Source organism: Bos grunniens, chromosome 8, assembly GCF_055505025.1.
Source record: "Bos grunniens cultivar Pamir isolate PY7600 chromosome 8, Bosgru_T2T1.0, whole genome shotgun sequence".
Lineage (NCBI taxonomy): Eukaryota > Metazoa > Chordata > Mammalia > Artiodactyla > Bovidae > Bos > Bos grunniens.
Genome location: NC_141172.1, coordinates 77,621,664 through 77,640,663, shown reverse-complemented (window position 1 = coordinate 77,640,663; position 19,000 = coordinate 77,621,664). Strand labels below are relative to the sequence as shown.

At 43.2% G+C, this 19,000-nt stretch overlaps 1 protein-coding gene across 11 annotated transcripts in view; it reads right to left on the bottom strand.

Annotated features, from left to right (window-relative positions):
* NTRK2 (neurotrophic receptor tyrosine kinase 2) overlaps positions 1-4,809 on the bottom strand; it is a 408,111-nt gene extending 403,302 nt beyond the window's left edge. For 7 of the 11 annotated variants that reach the window (XM_086414413.1, XM_086414416.1, XM_086414415.1 and 4 more), the window contains exons 1-2: positions 4,636-4,809; positions 3,579-4,152 (exon numbers count right to left, since the gene is read on the bottom strand). In XM_086414413.1, the coding sequence (XP_086270539.1) occupies positions 3,579-3,790 (212 nt within the window). In that variant the 5' untranslated portion in view covers positions 3,791-4,152; positions 4,636-4,809. Of the gene's footprint in view, positions 1-2,372; positions 2,414-3,578; positions 4,153-4,559 lie in introns of those variants that run through there. The other 4 variants (XM_086414414.1, XM_086414423.1, XM_086414418.1 and 1 more) reach the window with 3 other exon arrangements.
* Positions 4,810-19,000: the final 14,191 nt, after the last annotated feature.

Below are 19,000 nucleotides of genomic sequence, written 5' to 3'. Positions count from 1 at the left end.
GAGGCTTGAGCAGCAGAAGCTACAAATCCTATTTATGTTGTACTAAGAGGAAAAATATTAGATTGGTCTCCAAATATCAATCCCAAATCAGCAAATGTCACCAAAGAAATTTAGAAATAAAAAGTCATTGCTGGTCTGCATAAAATATGGGCAATATAAAAATGAATGCCCTTTCACAGCCATGTGAATACACTTAACACGTCTGAACAGTACGTTAAAAATGGTTAACGTGGTAGGTAGATTTTATGTCATGTGTTTCTTTTTTTTTTTTTTTTTTAACTTTACAATATTGTATTGGTTTTGCCATATATCAACATGAATCCGTTTCTGACCATGATTTTTAAAACTCCATGATCTATTTTATGTTTGAACCATATCTCTTACCACCGGGTGAGACAGAACATGTCTTTTGAGAAGCATTTTGACATATTCTGAAACTTAAATGGCTGATTACATAACTCTAACAACAGACTTTACTCTTGTATCCTGTTTATGTGTGACAATAGTATTGTTTGTAAATTTAACTTAGCACTGCTTTGGGATAATCATCTCCAAATAACAGAAGCTGGCACATTTTGGCAGGGTGACGTCAGGCAGGTGTGAAGTGTAACTATAGATGGATATAGACCTAGACATGGGTCACATCAGTGGTAAAGAATATGAGACAGATACTGTGAAGGGAAGATTTTTAATAAAACAGCCTCAAACAAGAACTCTGAAAATGAAATGTCAGCATGGCTTAAAACATACACGTAGAATCAAAAAATAAAATTCTCTCCCTTAATTAGTCTATAGGTATATTTTTTAAATGTTCCACCATGGCTTCTCTCTGAACCTTAAAAGGCACAGTGATTGCGACTTTTCCCCTGTGTGCTTAGCCGCTCAGTTGTGTCCAACTCTTTGCAACCCCATGGACTGTAGCCTGCCAGGCTCTTCTGTCCATGTGGATTCTCCAGGCAATTTCCCCAACATATAGATATTAAGAGATTTACTATTTTTAAATGATATAGTAAACTGCTTCAGCAAGTTCTAATCACACTTTATTTGGCTACATTAGTCCTACTTTTAAAAAACCGAAACATAATTTCAGCTAAACTTTATTAAACTAGAACTTTAAAGCAGGTTATTTTAGGAATATCATTGGGTCTAACAACAAAGTTAAAAAAAAAAAAAGAGTGTAATTTCGTTCCAACTGTAGCTGGTATCCACTGGCCAAGAATTGAAAAGCTGTTCAAGCAAATATTAATATGTAAGAAAGAGAGCACAGATGGTGTCATATAAGGATGAGAGTGAAACAAGCCCAACCACTGATGTCATTTTGATATCAAAGCACCAGAATTCAAAATAATTATATGAAGTGCTTTCCAAACAAGGATCTCAATACATTTTACAGATAAAGACACTGGGGCATAAACTGACGAGTCTCAAATAAAGCTGAGGGAACGAGCAAAGAAAAGTACTTCTCAGAGCTCACCTCTATCAGCTTGACTCCTGTTTCTAAACTAATTCCCCATTCCTATACACTGAGCTTACACACCTCTCCATTCCCTGAATCTCAATGGATTTTCAAATCAGAAGAAGAAAATGAGTAGAAATTAGGAATTATGATTACTATTATTAGATGAATAACTGTGACAAATGCTTTAGTAAATGTAAAAAAAAAAAAAATGTAAGCCTGAAAATAGGAACCTGCCATCAGATAAAAGGGAAATAACAACAGTTGTGAGAACTGATACAGGAAAACTCTACTCAAATCTGTTATTAATAATTTCATATCTATCAGGCAGCTAAGACCACTCAGGCGTAAAATAGTATTTTTTAAAGAGAGTTTTCCTCCAATTACAGCCTTAAAAATACTAAACTGAAAAAAATAATAATTAGCCCTATGTTTCCTCCTTCATTATCTATCTAGAACCTAAAACAGAATTTTAAAACAATCACAAAAGAAAACAACATCTAACTGTTTTCAGGCACTCCTCATGGTCTCAAAATAGTCTGAAGGGCTCTGAATTCCATATGGCTTCCTCCATCTAACTACTGACACCCCATCTCATGAAAAAGACACAAATCCTGACAAAAGGCCACAGACTCTGACCAACCTGGCAAGCCTCTACCAGCCCAAGCCGGGGTCGGCGTGGTCAGGACCCTACCCACCCTTCCTCTCCAGCTCTGCCTGCTGCTCTCCTTGCCAGAAGGATTGCTATCTGAGCATCCTGGATCCAGCCTGACAGCTGGCTGCTCCCGGCACATCTTAGCACTGCTGGGCCGGCACGTTTTCCTCTGTTCTGTTGTCATTTCCTTCTGCCTGAGCCCTCTAACAAGAGCATCACCAACAGGACAAACAGCAGAGGCTGGGAAGGTCTCTTACTTACATTAAAAAACAGGTTGTCTTGGTCAACAACGTTGGCATAACCAGGGTGTGTGCTATCCGTGGCGGGGGGGTGGGGGGGTGTGGGTAGGGTGGTGAGGGGGGAGATGCATGCGCACTCGCCAACCGGAAGGCCACAGCCCAAGCCCTACTTTCAATGCTGCCTATCCTGGTGTCAACAGCCTCAAGTAAACCGGGAGAAACTTTGCCTTCCAATCCTTTTTATGGATGAATAAAATATCATGTTAATGAAACATAAAAGGGCAAAGTTGCTGGCTGGGGGAATCTCTAATAGAGGGAACAGGGGAATGCTAGAGAAAGGACTGGTGAGCTCCTAGTTGGTAACAGATTTGCCACAACGCATCAGAGGAGGCCAGAAATACACAATTCTGCCTCTCTAATGGACCAGGACAAGCTCAAGCACTTCCAGGGACATAGGGGTCCCAGGGTGAAGACAGCATTCATCAGAGTATTCCATGCTGTTTTATCATCCAACCTCCTCCTGGGGAACTATTCAATGGGCAATTAAGATTTATAATCCAAATGATCTCAAAATTCTATCTCTGGGAAGTCAAGTCCAAATTAAATCAGACCAGGCTTTTAGGCTTCCAAGGATCACATTTTCTCTTTTGAGCCAGTGCATTTCAACACTCGGAACTTCTCCTCTTACAGATTATTTTCAAGGCCATCTCTGGATGCAATCTCCTATGCAAAATCTGATGTATAAAATGAAAAAGGAAACTGGTAAACTCCAGCTCTCAGAGAAAGAAGCTAAGTGGGAGGCACTCTAACTTCCTTAAGCAGATTTTTCAAAAGTTACTTATTTTAACCTCCTTTCTCATAAATATTACTGGAACTGCTCCTAACCCAATATACACAGAGAACCTTATGAAACAAAAATGTCCAAAACTTAAGTTATTGCATATGGAAAGACTAAAACACACCGGCAGGGCTTTGAAATATAAAGTGTATAAGAATACTATATAATAGACATCTATTATTTAGAACATTTTAAATTATCACACTTCTCCCAGTGTTAACAGCACCAAGGCAGTGAAACAGGTAACTGACACACGGCCCAGCCCTGCACCTCTCTTCTCTGACTTCTCCCCAGACTTGAGACAACATTCATGCCCAGGAGGGACCCGCCTGACCAGCCTAGCCCTAGAGGCAAGGAGAGGACGAAGAAGGAAAAGGACCAGGAACTCACATTTCGGTGATGTTCTCAGGATCTGCACTGGTAGCCTCCAGCTTCGGAAATGCCACGATGCCAGGAGAAGGATCGCCGCACCAGATCCGAGAGGCGCTGCACTTGCAGGATGTGGGACAGGCAAGAGCGGCCCTCCAGAAGCCCACAATCAGCCAGCAGAAGCCCCAGAGCCGCGCCATGGCGGGTCCATGCCACCTGGTCCAGGACGACATTCCTAGCCACCAGTGCCAGCCGGAGTCAGCCTGAGTGCGTGTCGCTGAGCTGTCCCGGCCGGTCTCCCCTGCCCGCGCCGAGTGGCCTTTGCCGCGCTCACCGCTGTCTCCTCTCGGTGCTGGTCTCAGGCGCGCAGAGCCTAGCGTGTCAGGGGCTGAGCGTGTCCTGTCGGGCGGCACCGTTCACAGTGGCAGGGGCATCTCGGGCCTTCTCACAGGGGGCGCTACCGCCGCTCGCAGCTCCGCGGCGGCCGCCGCTGCATGGCCCAAAGAGCCGAGCACCGGCCCGCGGCGCTCCCGGGATGCTCTGGGGCTCAGGCTTCTGGCTAGACGCGCGCTGCGATCCGGGACGCACCTCCGGGCTGAGGACAAACAGATACGCGTAAGGCTGAGCTCAAGACCCCATACGCCACTAATTGGGGTACTCTCCCTCCGCGCTCGCGTCACCCCCACCGCGAGCCCAGCCGGGATACTGGGGATAGATGAGTGCCCAGTTCCGGCCGGCCCCAGAAATAAACTTGCCCCTCGATGGCACTGACGCCGCGGGGCACCACTGTGCCCACTCTCTCCCTGTGCCTAAGGCTGAAGGAGGGAAAAATGGGGCAAGGGACAGGATTCCATAGCACCGGCCAGGGGTAGGACTCCTTAAAGGGAGGTGCGGAGATTGCCGAGGATGCTGGTTCCGCGACGGGGCCCCCGAATGATGCTGCAGAATCCGCCACGGCCCCTGAGCTCAGGGGGCGCGGGCAGGTGGCGCGGCGCGTCCCACCTGGGAAGGCGCCGCGGCCACCCCAAGGGGGACAATGAGGGCCGAGATGACGGAGGTCACTGTCCGCGCTGCTCACCCGGGCTCCGGCGCCTACCGCCCGCCGGCGGCGCCTGGGTCCAGGCTCCTCCTGCCGCTGGGCACGGAGCTCGGAGAGCTCGAGCGAAGCAGCGAGCGAGGCTCCTGCTCCAACCTAATTCCGGGAGCCGCCGCCGCCGCCGCCGCCGCCGCCGCCGCCGCCGCCTCTGCTACTGCTGGCGAAGTGACGTGAGGGCTGACGCAGAGCAGGGGCAGAAACTCCAGAAAATTAGTCTGAAATCCAAAAACACACACGCTCATACACACACAAACCCATAACACCCTCCAGACAAAAGCAACAGGGAGGGGAGGGGAATCTGGGGGCGAGGGGGAGGAGGGAGGCATCGGTGCCACTGGCCAGAAGCAGACAGCAGCAGCATGTGGGAGTTCACACACGCGCACACCCGCACACAGCCTGGCCGTGTAGACGCGCGCGCCTGTGTGTGCGTGTGTGTGCGTGCATTTAGACCCAGGTACCTCTAAGCTGAACCATTCCCCGGCTCTGACACCTCCCAATCCCTAATTAACACCCAGGTCTCTTCTAAAATCGCAGTAGAGGCCGTCTCCTTTTTTGAAATGGAAACCGGGCTCGGTTCAGCTCTGAAAAATGCGCTGATTCTTATTATAGGAATCCTCCCTCCCTTTCCCCTCCCCGCTGCATTCTCCTTTCCTATCCTGCCTAAAAGGGAGGACGAGCTATCCTATAAATAAATAAATATTGTAAACACCGAAACGTGTCCAGCATTGGTAACCAAGCATAACCGCCCCCATTCCGGGTCATCTATTTGGGGATCGGTGTTTTCGGAGGGTCTTCCTGTTGGTGCTTTGGCAGAGGGAGGGCAGTCTCCAAATGCAACTCCAGCTCTCTAAGCGGGTCTTTTTTCCTGTTGTTTTCTGGCATCACACGCCGGGGAAACAGAGACATGTGAGGGGAAGGGAGCGCGCCTGACGCGTATTGGGTTCCCTAAATGCGCGGTAGCAACCCTGGCCTGTCCAATGTGTGGCGCCGCGTCATTTTATCTCATCCTTCAACCTGGCAGGATGCAGCCATTCCCAGATCTTAGCTTCACTCCCCGCGATGCCCACCCTCACGCGGGGCACCCAGAGCCCTCGCTCCCCTGCCGTACCTTGAGCGTTTTCGTGTGTGCGTGGGTGAGAGCGAACGCGTGCCTTGCGCCCGCGCTGCCCGGAACACTACACACATCCAGCTACTGAGAAGCCCGGCGCGGGCAGAGCCTGGGGGTCTCACTAGGGACAAACGAGGTGATCCGGGAGGGTCGAGTGACAAACCGTAACTGCTCTGAGGGCGCAGTTAAATGATGGCTGCGGGGCATTCCAAAGCCTTGTCTGAGAATCCGTCTTCCCATTTGCGGCTCGGAGAGTCTCTTTTTCCGCAGTCATTTAAAAGGGAACTGGGAAAATGCACCGCAGTGCCTGACACTTCCGAGGGCTCTGGTGCCCCCGCGCGGGGAGAGAGCGCCCGGCACGCTTGGGAACACCAACCCACGGCCGCCGCGGCGCCAGGCACTGCGCTGGGGGCGCTCTCTGGCTCCAGATGCGCAACCCGCGGCGCCCGACGCGTGCGCACCCCTGCCCGACCCGTGAGCGGCTCACCAGCCCTCGCCAGCTTCTTCCCGGGGAAAAAGGCTGGCAGACCTTCCCGCGAAAAAGGGCGACGGGGATGGGATCTCCTCCAAAAGATAAGCATAGCCACAAATCTATCCGAAAATGCTGGGGGTGGGTAGGATCGAGAACCCTGAACGCCAAGGTGAATGCTGAGATCTCGGCTATGCCTTAAATACTACAAGGGAACTGAAAGCATTTAGTGGGGCTTTCGTACAGATCCTGGGCGCTGAGTGTAAGCGGGAATCCTCGGGCAACATCCAAATGATCTCTTTGCAGGCCTTTGCAAGGCCAGTAGGCCTTTCTCTCATCGCCATCACTTGGCTGTAACATGCCTTGGGTGCTGAACTGGCCTGGCTGAAGTTCATTTCACTGCTCAGCCCCTGCTGGGTGAAGATGTGCCAAAGTAGAGAAGCCAAGGGCAAAAATGTTTTGGTCCAGGTCATACAATAACATTCCTCCCCGTGTCTTGCCAGTGTCCTTAACGGAGCTGCCCCTGTGGAACACCTGGGGGAAGGGTGTGTACAAAAATACTCACATCTCTCTCACATCTCCACTAGATTCCCATTTTTCCCAGAAAAGGTCCATTTGCACCCTACTGGCAGTAAAGTGTCAAGGCAACATCCAAAGGACCACCAGTTTTAGAGTGGTTTGCAGACCATAAGATTCTAATTATGTTGGAATATTTTTAGAATTTTATTGTAAAAGATAGGTAATACTAGTGTATTTAGAGTCTAAATATGCCGCGACCGAATCTCTCTTAAAATTAAAACTTGCAGCCCCACTTCTAATCAGCTTTCTGCCTTCTATAGTTCTTACCATCTTTTAATAGATAATTTACTTATTATATCATTTATAATTTACATTCGTATTATTTCTCTTTCAGTAGACTATGAACTCCATGAAAGCAAGGATCTTTATTTTTTCATTAATACGTCTCAAGGATGTAGTCGATATTAAAATATGTGTGTGTGTGTGTGTGTTCAGTGAAATAAACTGAAGTTGAGTTTCCTCAAACAGGCCAGCTACATTTTCTTAACCTCTAACCCTGCAAGTCTATCTGAATAATTCTCCCTAGACACTTTCCTTTCCATCTCCACAGTCTTTTCTGTGCTGTGAAAACTCACATCAATTCTTGGAGCCTGATTTTCTGTCTGCTCTAGTCACCAGGTATGTTCTGGCAGGAGACCAGGGACAGCCTCCCTCTATTTCACACTGGTACTTCAACATTTTCATATACAGTGCCTGAAACACACTGAACAATCAATAACTATTTATTAACTGATAAAAGTACCAATCTGCCTCAATTTAAGACCTACAAGATATCAGGGTTTCTCAGACCATGGCTGTATAAGTGATAGTGAACAGTTTTCAGGTAAAATAGGAATAATTTCCCCAAAATCATATGAACTCTTCAAGGCAGAGATGGAGACTAAGCACTGCAGACTCTTGTCCATATTGGACCATGATGTTCCTAGAACAATGTTTCTCAGACTCTTTTCACCATGTGCTGTGTGCTAAGTTGCTTCAGTTGTGTCTGACTCTGCACAACCCTATGGATTATAGCCCCCCAGGTTCCTCTGTCCATGGGATTCTCCAGGCAAGAATACTGGAGTGGGTTGCCATGCCCTTCTCCAGGGGAACTTCCCAACCCAGGGATTGAACCCTAGTCTCTTACATGTTCTGCATTGGTAGGTGTGTTCTTTACCACTTGCATCACCTGGGAAGTCCATGGCCTACAGTAAAAAAAATGCCTTTTAGATCATAATCCAATGCACATATACATATATGCTTATGATTAATACAAAAGTTCCACTAAACAAAATTTGTTTTAATACATGGAATACAGTGATATTTTGTTTTCCATTTGATGCCATTTCATTTTCTAGTGCTTGTAATAGCATAATAAGTCGATCTTAACATTCCATACTGGGTGATTAAAACAAAAACAGAAACACTGCCAGTTTCTGCCTCTGACTAAGATGGAGTAATAGGGAACATTTAACCTCCCAACCAAGCCAACAACACAGTGAACAAAACACCTGAAACAACAGCTTTCAAGACAGTGGACATAAGGCAGTGAAGGGTGTGGCTCAGGGCAAGGGAACCCAGGCAGAGTTCAACTCCCTGATGTAGCTGAAAGGTCAGGGAAATCAAGGAAAGCAGAGTTCCCAAGGACAGAAGCAGTGAAGAGGGTGATGCAGAGAAAGAGAGGTCTGCAGAAGGTCCATCTTAAGTATTCAGTGAAGTGAAGTACTGATTAGCACATGCAGATAATTAAACTACTTGAAAAGATAAAGGGAACAAGGTCAAAGAAACATTCAAAAGGGAAATTGAAAATATGACATATCAGAATTTGTGCTCAGTAAAGCTAGGAGGGTGGGGAAGGCAGATGTTAAATAAATATTTAGAAAAAGAATTTGTGCAATGCCACTAAAGCCTCTTCAAGTATTTGGGAGGAATTCTATAGCCTATGTTAGGTAGCCTCCATTGAGTCAGTGATGCCATCCAACCATCTCATCCTCTGTCGTCCCCTTCTCCTGCCCTCAATCTTTCCCAGCCTATGTCAGAAAAGAAGAAATGTCTCTAACCAATGACCTCAATTTCCACCTTAAAAAAACAAAAGAAGAAGAACATATGAAACACAAAGTAAACAGGGGAGATGAAATAATGAAGATCAGAATGGAAAATAATGCAATTTTTTTAAAAAACAGAAACATAAGAGAGAAAATCTATGAAGCCAAAAGATAATTCTTTGAGAAGATGAGTAAAATTGATAAATCTCTTGCTAGACTAGCCATAAATGAAAGAAAGAAGACACAGATTATCAATCAGTTCAGTTCAGTTCCTCAGTCATGTCCAACTCTTTGCTACCCCACCGACTGCAGCATGCCAGGTTATCAATAACAGCAGGGAAAGCAATGACAACATGAGAGAGTTGGAAATATTGTGAACAATGCTATGCAGATAAAGTTGACAGTTTAAATGAAAGAGGTGTTTTTTTGAGAGATAAAAGCTAACAAAGCTCACTAGAGAAGGAATAGATTACCTGAATAGTCCCATATCTATTTCAGAAGTTTAATTTATAGTTTAAAATCTTCCCATAAAGAAAACTCCATTTTGTTGTTGTAAGGCAGAAATCAGCACAACATTGTAAAGCAATTTCCTCCAATTAAAAAATAAATTTTAAAAAAATTTTAGAAAAGAAAACTCCAGGGCCAAATGGCTTCTTTGATGAATTCCACAAAATAATTAAGGAAAAATAATACCAGAAAATATTTTTAAATTAACACAATTTACCATACTTACAGACTAAAAAGTTAAAATTATATCATGATTTCAAAAAACTTAGGAACGTATTTGACTACATCTACCCCTGAAAACTCTTGGCAAACTAGAAATAAAAAGTAACAGCCTCAATTGATAAGTAGAATGGATGAAAAAACCTACAGCTAACATAATGCTTAAAGTGGAAAACAGAATGCTCTTTCCCAAATATCAAGAAGGTGACAAGGATATCCAATTTCACCATTTCTATTCAACATTATACTGGAGATTCTAGTCAGTGCAGTAAGTCAAGAAATACAGACTTTTAAAAATCCATATTGGAAAAGAAGAATAAAACCACCTTCATAAACAAACAACATGATCTCTTACATAGAAAATTCAATAAAATCTAACTACAAAAGTGAGTGAAATCAAGTCACTCAGTCACCTCTGATTCTTTGTGACCCCATGTACTATAGCCTACCAGGCTCCTCTGTCCACGGGATTTTCCAGGCAAGAATACTGGAGTGGGTTGCCATTTCCTTCTTCAGAAGATCTTCCCGACCCAGGGATTGAACCCGGGTCTCCTGTAGGTAGACACTTGACTGTCTGAGCCACCGGGGAAGTCAACTACAAAAAAGTTACTCATATTAATAAGTGAATTATGAAGTTTGCAGAATGCAACTTAAGTGTTTACAAATTAACTGTATCATATACTAGTGATAAAAAATCAGGAATTAAAATTTTTAAATAATACTAATTACAATACCATAAAATATAAAATACTCAGAGATAAAGCACAATATAAAAAGGAAAAAATTGGTAATTAGGTTTTATGAAAATTACTAATTTCTGCTCTTAAAAACACACTTTTAAGATACTGAAAAGAAAAGCCCCAAATTGAGAGACTTATTCATAAATCATATATCTAATAAAGAGCTTATAGAGACTTTATAAAGAACTCACAAAGCTTAATAATAATAAAAAAGTTGCAAAAGTATGCAAATGATTTCAACGTGTATTTTACCAAAGAAGGTATACAGGTGACAGATAAGCACATGAGAAGATGCTCAACATCATTAGGGGGAAATGCAAATTAAAACTATAAGAAGATACCTACAAACCAATTAGAATGGCTAGAATTTTAAAAGCTCACTATATCCAGTGTTGCTGAGAATGTGAAGCAATTGGAATTCTCATACACTACTGGTGGGAGTGTAAAATGACACAGCCACTTTGGAAAAGTAGAACAGTTTCTTAAAAAGTGAAACATGCACCTATCATGTGATTCAGCCACTCTAATTCTATGTATTTCAGTTTCAGTTTTCAGTTCAGTCACTCAGTTGTGTCCGACTCTGTGTGACCCCATGAACCACAACACCAGGCCTCCCTGTCCATCACCAACTCCTAGAGTTTACCCAAACTCATGTCCATTGAGTCAGTGATGCCATCCAACCATCTCATCCTCTGTCGTCCCCTTCTCCTGCCCTCAATCTTTCCCAGCATCAGGGTCTTTTAAAATGAGTCAGTTCTTCATATCAGGTGGCCAAAGTATTGGAGTTTCAGCTTCAACATCAGTCCTTCCAATGAACACCCAGGACTGATCTCCTTTAGGATGGACTGGTTGGATCCTCTTGCAGTCCAAGGAACTCTCAAGAGTCTTCTCCAATACTACAGTTCAAAAGCATCAATTCTTCAGCACTCACCTTTCTTTATAGTCCAATTCTCACATCCATACATAAACCATAGCCTTGACTAGATGGACCTTTGTTGACAAAGTGATGTCTTGCTTTTTAATATGCTGTCAAGTTGGTCATAACTTTCCTCCAAGGAGTAAGTGTCTTTTAATTTCATAGTTGCAGTCACCATCTGCAGTGATTTTGGAACCCAGAAAGATAAAGTCAGCCACTGTTTCCACTGTTTCCCCATCTATTTCCCATGAAGTGATGGGACTGGATGCCATGATCTTAGTTTTCTGAATGTTGAGCTTTAAGCCAACTTTTTCACTCTCCTCTTTCACTTTCATCAAGAGGCTCTTTAGTTCTTCACTTTCTGCTATAAGGGTGGTGTCACCTGCATATCTGAGGTTATTGATAGTTCTCCTGGCAATCTTGATTCTGACTTGTGCTTCTTCCAGCCTATGATATACTCTGCATATAAGTTAAATAAGCAGGGTGACAATATACAGTCTTGATGTACTCCTTTTCCTATTTGGAACCAGTCTGTTGTTCCATGTCCAGTTCTTACTGTTGCTTCCTGTCCTGCATATAGGTTTCTCAAGAGGCAGGTCAAGTGGTCTGGTATCCCCATATATTTACCCAAGAGAAATGTCCACCCAAATATTTAATGTGAGTATTCAGATTATTTTGTATAACCAAAAACTGGAAACAATTTAAATATTCATCAATAGGTAAATGGATAAACAGATTGCAGCATGTCCATAAAATGAAATGCTTCTCAACAATAAAAAGCAAGCAACTATTGATACTTGCCACCAAATGAATGAATCTAAGAATAATTATGCTAAATGAAATAAACCAGACAAAAAGAGTATATCCTGCATCTTCCCATTTTTATAAAACTATAGAAAATGTAAACTATCATGACATAAAGCAAATCAGAAATTGTTAGTGATAGGTGCAAGGAGTGGGCAGGGAAAAGCCGGAAGGAGAAATGAAATAGGAGCACAGGAAAGTTTTGAGGATGATGGAGGTATTCATATCTTTATTGTGGTGATGGTTTCAAAATTATTAAATTGTTTATTCAAATTTGTTTAGTTTATTATACATCAATAATTCCTTGATAAAGCTATTTTTAAAACCAGAAAGAAACACTATCCTAGATCCTCCTAATGTCAATTTCTTGTTCCCATTGAAGTGCTATTGCTGCTGCTAAGTCACTTCAGTCGTGTCCGACTCTGTGTGACCCCAGAGACGGCAGCCCACCAGGCTCCCCTGTCCCTGGGACTCTCCAGGCAAGAACACTGGAGTGGGTTGCCATTTCCTTCTCCAGTGCATGAAAGTGGAAAGTGAAAAGTGAAAGTGAAGTCTCTCAGTCGTGTCCGACTCCTAGCGACCCCATGGATTGCAGCCCACCAGGCTCTTCCATCCATGGGATTTTCCAGGCCAGAGTACTGGAGTGGGGTGCCATTGCCTTAGAACCACCCTAAAGGAAGCAGTTACAAAGTTTAGAGGCTTTTTAATAAATTCAGGTTCAGTACTTTTCTAATTTTATAACAGCCTACTTTGTAATAGTTTTTACGTTTAGAGGCTTCCCTGGTAGCTCAGATGGTAAAGAATCTGCCTGCAATGCAGGAGACCCTGGTTTGATTCCTGGGTCATGAAGATCCCCTGGAGAAGGGAATGGCAACCCACTCCAGTATTCTTGCCTGGAGAATTCCATGGAAAGACCATGGGGTTGCAAATAGTTGGATACAACTGAGCAACTAACACTTTACATTTTGAAAAAAAAAAATTGAGAAAACTATCATTCAAAAGATAGATAGTGGCCCAACCTAGAAATAGCCTAAAGGCCCATTAATAGTAGAGAAATTCAGTAAATTACAATGCTTCCATTCTTTTTAATATTATACACCTATTTAAAATGTTAAAACTATATACATTTACCTGGAGGTATGTCCATAGTTTATTAACTGAATAAGGCAAGTTGCATGGTAATATAGTCTGATTCTATAAAGAAAGCCAATATTGTGCTTTATGGATGTGTGGAGAAAGGCAAAGAATTATTGACACCAAATATAACATTGGTAACCTAGAAAGATTAGAGAGGTTGTTGGCAGAAGAAGCGGACAGATCAGAAAACTTAAGAAATATTTCCTTGGTGTTAGTAACCATCTTATCCATCATATGCCTCCTTTTCCCACATTTCCTCTTTTTGTTGCCTTTTCCCCCCTCAGATCCAGTGTTACCTTTTTTCTAGAGTTTCTCCCTTTGCTGGAAAGAAATGAATCTAAAGCATGTTTATAATTTAAAAAATGTTCATCACTGGATGTTTCACTTTGCTGAGAATATCTGTATGTTAGTAGAGGAAACGGGGTAAGACATAATGCAAAGGAATTTCAGGTACCAAGCATGGACAAATGGAAAATATTTTGGTATGGAGGAAGCTCAACACCGGAGCCAGAGGCTGTTACTCATTATTACCCTGCTCACTCCCTCTCACTCCAAAGCCCTGTTTTACTGTTCAAAAGTTTTCAAATTCACATCCTCCAACTCTAAGTTGGGAGTCTCAAGTTTTCCTGTCTCTGCCCACATAGTCTGTGAGCTTCACGCTGCACTGTCACTCTGAACCTTAGCCACACCCATGATATCATCACACTTTCTTCCTTCCCTGTGTCCAAACCTTCCACTTTTAGCTCTTAGTTGTACACTTAACACACACTAAGTCAACACAGACTTACGTAGCTTTTATGAACATCTAAAGGGAAGAGCATATGGAGAGTATTTGAGAGCTCCAGGAAACTGACAGGAGACAAGGATCAGGACCATCCCGAAGAAAAAGAAATGCAAAACAGCAAAATGGCTCACTGAAGAGGTCTTACAAATAGCTGTGAAAAGAAGAGAAGCAAAAAACAAAGGAGAAAAGGAAAAATATACCCATTTGAATGCAGAGTTCCAAAGAAGAGCAAGGAAAGATAAGGAAGCCTTCCTCAATGATCATTGCAAAGAAATAAAAGAAAACAATAGAATGGGAAAGACTAGAGATCTCTTCAAGAAAATTAGAGATACCAAGGGAACATTTCATGCAAAGATGTGCTCAATAAAGGACAGAAATGGTATGGTACTAACAGAAGCAGAAGATATTAAGAAGAGGTAGCAAGAATACACAGAAGAACAGTACAAAAAAGAGCTTCACAACCCAGATAATCACGATGGTGTGATCACTCACACTCACCTAGAGCCAGACATCCTGGAATGTGAAGTCAAGTGGGCCTTAGGAAGCATGACGACGAACAAAGCCAGTGGAGGTGATGGAATTCCAGTTGAGCTTTTTCAAATCCTAAAAGATGAAGCTGTGAAAGTGCCACATTCAATATGCTAGCAAATTTGGAAAACTCAGCAGTGGCCACAGGACTGGAAGAGGTCAATTTTCATTCCTATCCCAAAGAAAGGCAATGCCAAAGAATGTTCAAACTACTGCACAATTGCACTCAGCTCACATGCTAGCAAAGTAATGCTCAAAATTCTCCAAGCCAAGCTTCAACAATACGTGAAGTGTGAACTTCCAGATGTTCAAGCTGGTTTTACAAAAGGCAGAGGAACCAGAGATCAAATAACCAACATCAGCTGGATCACCGAAAAAGCAAGTGAGTTCCAGAAAAACATGTATTTCTGCTTTATTGACTATGCCAAAGCCTTTGACTGTGTAGATCACAACAAACTGTGGAAAATTCTGAAAGAGATGGGAATACCAGACCACCTGATCTGCCTCTTGAGAAATCTGTATGCAGGTCAGGAAGCAACAGTTAGAACTGGACATGGAACAACAGACTGGTTCCAAATAGGAAAAGGAGTACGTCAAGGCTGTATATTGTCACCCTGCTTATTTAACTTGTATGCAGAGTACATCATGAGAAACGCTGGACTGGAAGAAACACAAGCTGGAATAAAGATTGCCGGGAGAAATATCAATAACCTCAGATATGCAGATGACACCACCCTTATGGCAGAAAGTGAACAGGAACTCAAAAGCCTCTTGATGAAAGTGAAAGTGGAGAGTGAAAAAGTTGGCTTAAAGCTCAACATTCAGAAAACAAAGATCATGGCATCTGGTCCCATCACTTCATGGGAAATAGATGGGGAAACAGTGGAAACAGTGTCAGACTTTATTTTTCTGGGCTCCAAAATCACTGCAGATGGTGACTGCAGCCATGAAATTAAAAGACGCTTACTCCTTGGAAGGAAAGTTATGTCCAACCTAGATAGCATATTCAAAAGCAGAGACATTACTTTGCCAACAAAGATTCATCTAGTCAAGGCTATTTTTTCTCCTGTGGTCATGTATGGATGTGAGTTGGACTGTGAAGAAGGCTGAGCGCCAAAGAATTGATACTTTTGAACTGTGGTTTTGGAGAAGACTCTTGAGAGTCCCTTGGACTGCAAGGAGATCCAACCAGTCCATTCTGAAGGAGATCAGCCCTGGGTGTTCTTTGGAAGGAATGATGCTAAAGCTGAAACTCCAGTACTTTGGCCACCTCATGCAAAGAGTTGACTCATTGGAAAAGCCTCCGATGCTGGGAGGGATTGGGGGCAAGAGGAGAAGGGGATGACAGAGGATGAGATGGTTGGATGGGATCACTGACTCGATGGACGTGAGTCTGGGTGAACTCCGGGAGTTGATGATGGACAGGGAGGCCTGGCCTGCTGCGATTCATGGGGTCACAAAGAGTCGGACACGACTGAGTGACTGAACTGAACTGAAAGGGAAGAGCATATGGAGAGTATTTGAGAGCTCCAGGAAACTGACAGGAGACAAGGATCAAGACCACCCCAAAGAAAAAGAAATGCAAAAGAGCAAAATGGCTCACTAAAGAAGTCTTACAAATAGCTGTGAAAAGAAGAGAAGCAAAAAACAAAGGAGAAAAGGAAAAATATACCCATTTGAATGCAGAGTTCCAAAGAAGAGCAAGGAAAGATAAGGAAGCCTTCCTCAATGATCATTGCAAAGAAATAAAAGAAAACAATAGAATGGGAAAGACTAGAGATCTCTTCAAGAAAATTAGAGATACCAAGGGAACATTTCATGCAAAGATGTGCTCAATAAAGGACAGAAATGGTATGGTACTAACAGAAGCAGAAGATATTAAGAAGAGGTAGCAAGAATACACAGAAGAACAGTACAAAAAAGAGCTTCACAACCCAGATAATCACAATGGTGTGATCACTCACGCTCACCTAGAGCCAGACATCCTGGAATGTGAAGTCAAATGGGCCTTAGGAAGCATCACTACGAACAAAGCTAGTGGTGGTGATGGAATTCCAGTTGAGCTTTTTCAAATCCTAAAAGATGAAGCTGTGAAAGTGCCACATTCAATATGCTAGCAAATTTGGAAAACTCAGCAGTGGCCACAGGACTGGAAGAGGTCAGTTTTCATTCCAATCCCATAGAAGGGCAATGCCAAAGAATGTTCAAACTACTGCACAATTGCACTCAGCTCACATGCTAGCAAAGTAATGCTCAAAATTCTCCAAGCCAAGCTTCAACAATACGTGAAGTGTGAACTTCCAGATGTTCAAGCTGGTTTTACAAAAGGCAGAGGAACCAGAGATCAAATAACCAACATCAGCTGGATCACCGAAAAAGCAAGTGAGTTCCAGAAAAACATGTATTTCTGCTTTATTGACTATGCCAAAGCCTTTGACTGTGTAGATCACAACAAACTGTGGAAAATTCTGAAAGAGATGGGAATACCAGACCACCTGATCTGCCTCTTGAGAAATCTGTATGCAGGTCAGGAAGCAACAGTTAGAACTGGACATGGAACAACAGACTGGTTCCAAATAGGAAAAGGAGTACGTCAAGGCTGTATATTGTCACCCTGCTTATTTAACTTGTATGCAGAGTACATCATGAGAAACGCTGGACTGGAAGAAACACAAGCTGGAATAAAGATTGCCGGGAGAAATATCAATAACCTCAGATATGCAGATGACACCACCCTTATGGCAGAAAGTGAACAGGAACTCAAAAGCCTCTTGATGAAAGTGAAAGTGGAGAGTGAAAAAGTTGGCTTAAAGCTCAACATTCAGAAAACAAAGATCATGGCATCTGGTCCCATCACTTCATGGGAAATAGATGGGGAAACAGTGGAAACAGTGTCAGACTTTATTTTTCTGGGCTCCAAAATCACTGCAGATGGTGACTGCAGCCATGAAATTAAAAGACGCTTACTCCTTGGAAGGAAAGTTATGTCCAACCTAGATAGCATATTCAAAAGCAGAGACATTACTTTGCCAACAAAGATTCATCTAGTCAAGGCTATTTTTTCTCCTGTGGTCATGTATGGATGTGAGTTGGACTGTGAAGAAGGCTGAGCGCCAAAGAATTGATACTTTTGAACTGTGGTTTTGGAGAAGACTCTTGAGAGTCCCTTGGACTGCAAGGAGATCCAACCAGTCCATTCTGAAGGAGATCAGCCCTGGGTGTTCTTTGGAAGGAATGATGCTAAAGCTGAAACTCCAGTACTTTGGCCACCTCATGCAAAGAGTTGACTCATTGGAAAAGCCTCCGATGCTGGGAGGGATTGGGGGCAAGAGGAGAAGGGGATGACAGAGGATGAGATGGTTGGATGGGATCACTGACTCGATGGACGTGAGTCTGGGTGAACTCCGGGAGTTGATGATGGACAGGGAGGCCTGGCCTGCTGCGATTCATGGGGTCACAAAGAGTCGGACACGACTGAGTGACTGAACTGAACTGAAAGGGAAGAGCATATGGAGAGTATTTGAGAGCTCCAGGAAACTGACAGGAGACAAGGATCAAGACCACCCCAAAGAAAAAGAAATGCAAAAGAGCAAAATGGCTCACTAAAGAAGTCTTACAAATAGCTGTGAAAAGAAGAGAAGCAAAAAACAAAGGAGAAAAGGAAAAATATACCCATTTGAATGCAGAGTTCCAAAGAAGAGCAAGGAAAGATAAGGAAGCCTTCCTCAATGATCATTGCAAAGAAATAAAAGAAAACAATAGAATGGGAAAGACTAGAGATCTCTTCAAGAAAATTAGAGATACCAAGGGAACATTTCATGCAAAGATGTGCTCAATAAAGGACAGAAATGGTATGGTACTAACAGAAGCAGAAGATATTAAGAAGAGGTAGCAAGAATACACAGAAGAACAGTACAAAAAAGAGCTTCACAACCCAGATAATCACAATGGTGTGATCACTCACGCTCACCTAGAGCCAGACATCCTGGAATGTGAAGTCAAATGGGCCTTAGGAAGCATCACTACGAACAAAGCTAGTGGTGGTGATGGAATTCCAGTTGAGCTTTTTCAAATCCTAAAAGATGAAGCTGTGAAAGTGCCACATTCAATATGCTAGCAAATTTGGAAAACTCAGCAGTGGCCACAGGACTGGAAGAGGTCAGTTTTCATTCCAATCCCATAGAAGGGCAATGCCAAAGAATGTTCAAACTACTGCACAATTGCACTCAGCTCACATGCTAGCAAAGTAATGCTCAAAATTCTCCAAGCCAAGCTTCAACAATACGTGAAGTGTGAACTTCCAGATGTTCAAGCTGGTTTTACAAAAGGCAGAGGAACCAGAGATCAAATAACCAACATCAGCTGGATCACCAAAAAAGCAAGTGAGTTCCAGAAAAACATGTATTTCTGCTTTATTGACTATGCCAAAGCCTTGGACTGTGTGGATCAGACCACCTGACCTGCTTCTTGAGAAATCCATATGCAGGTCAGGAAGCAACAGTTAGAACTGGACATGGAACAACAGACCGGTT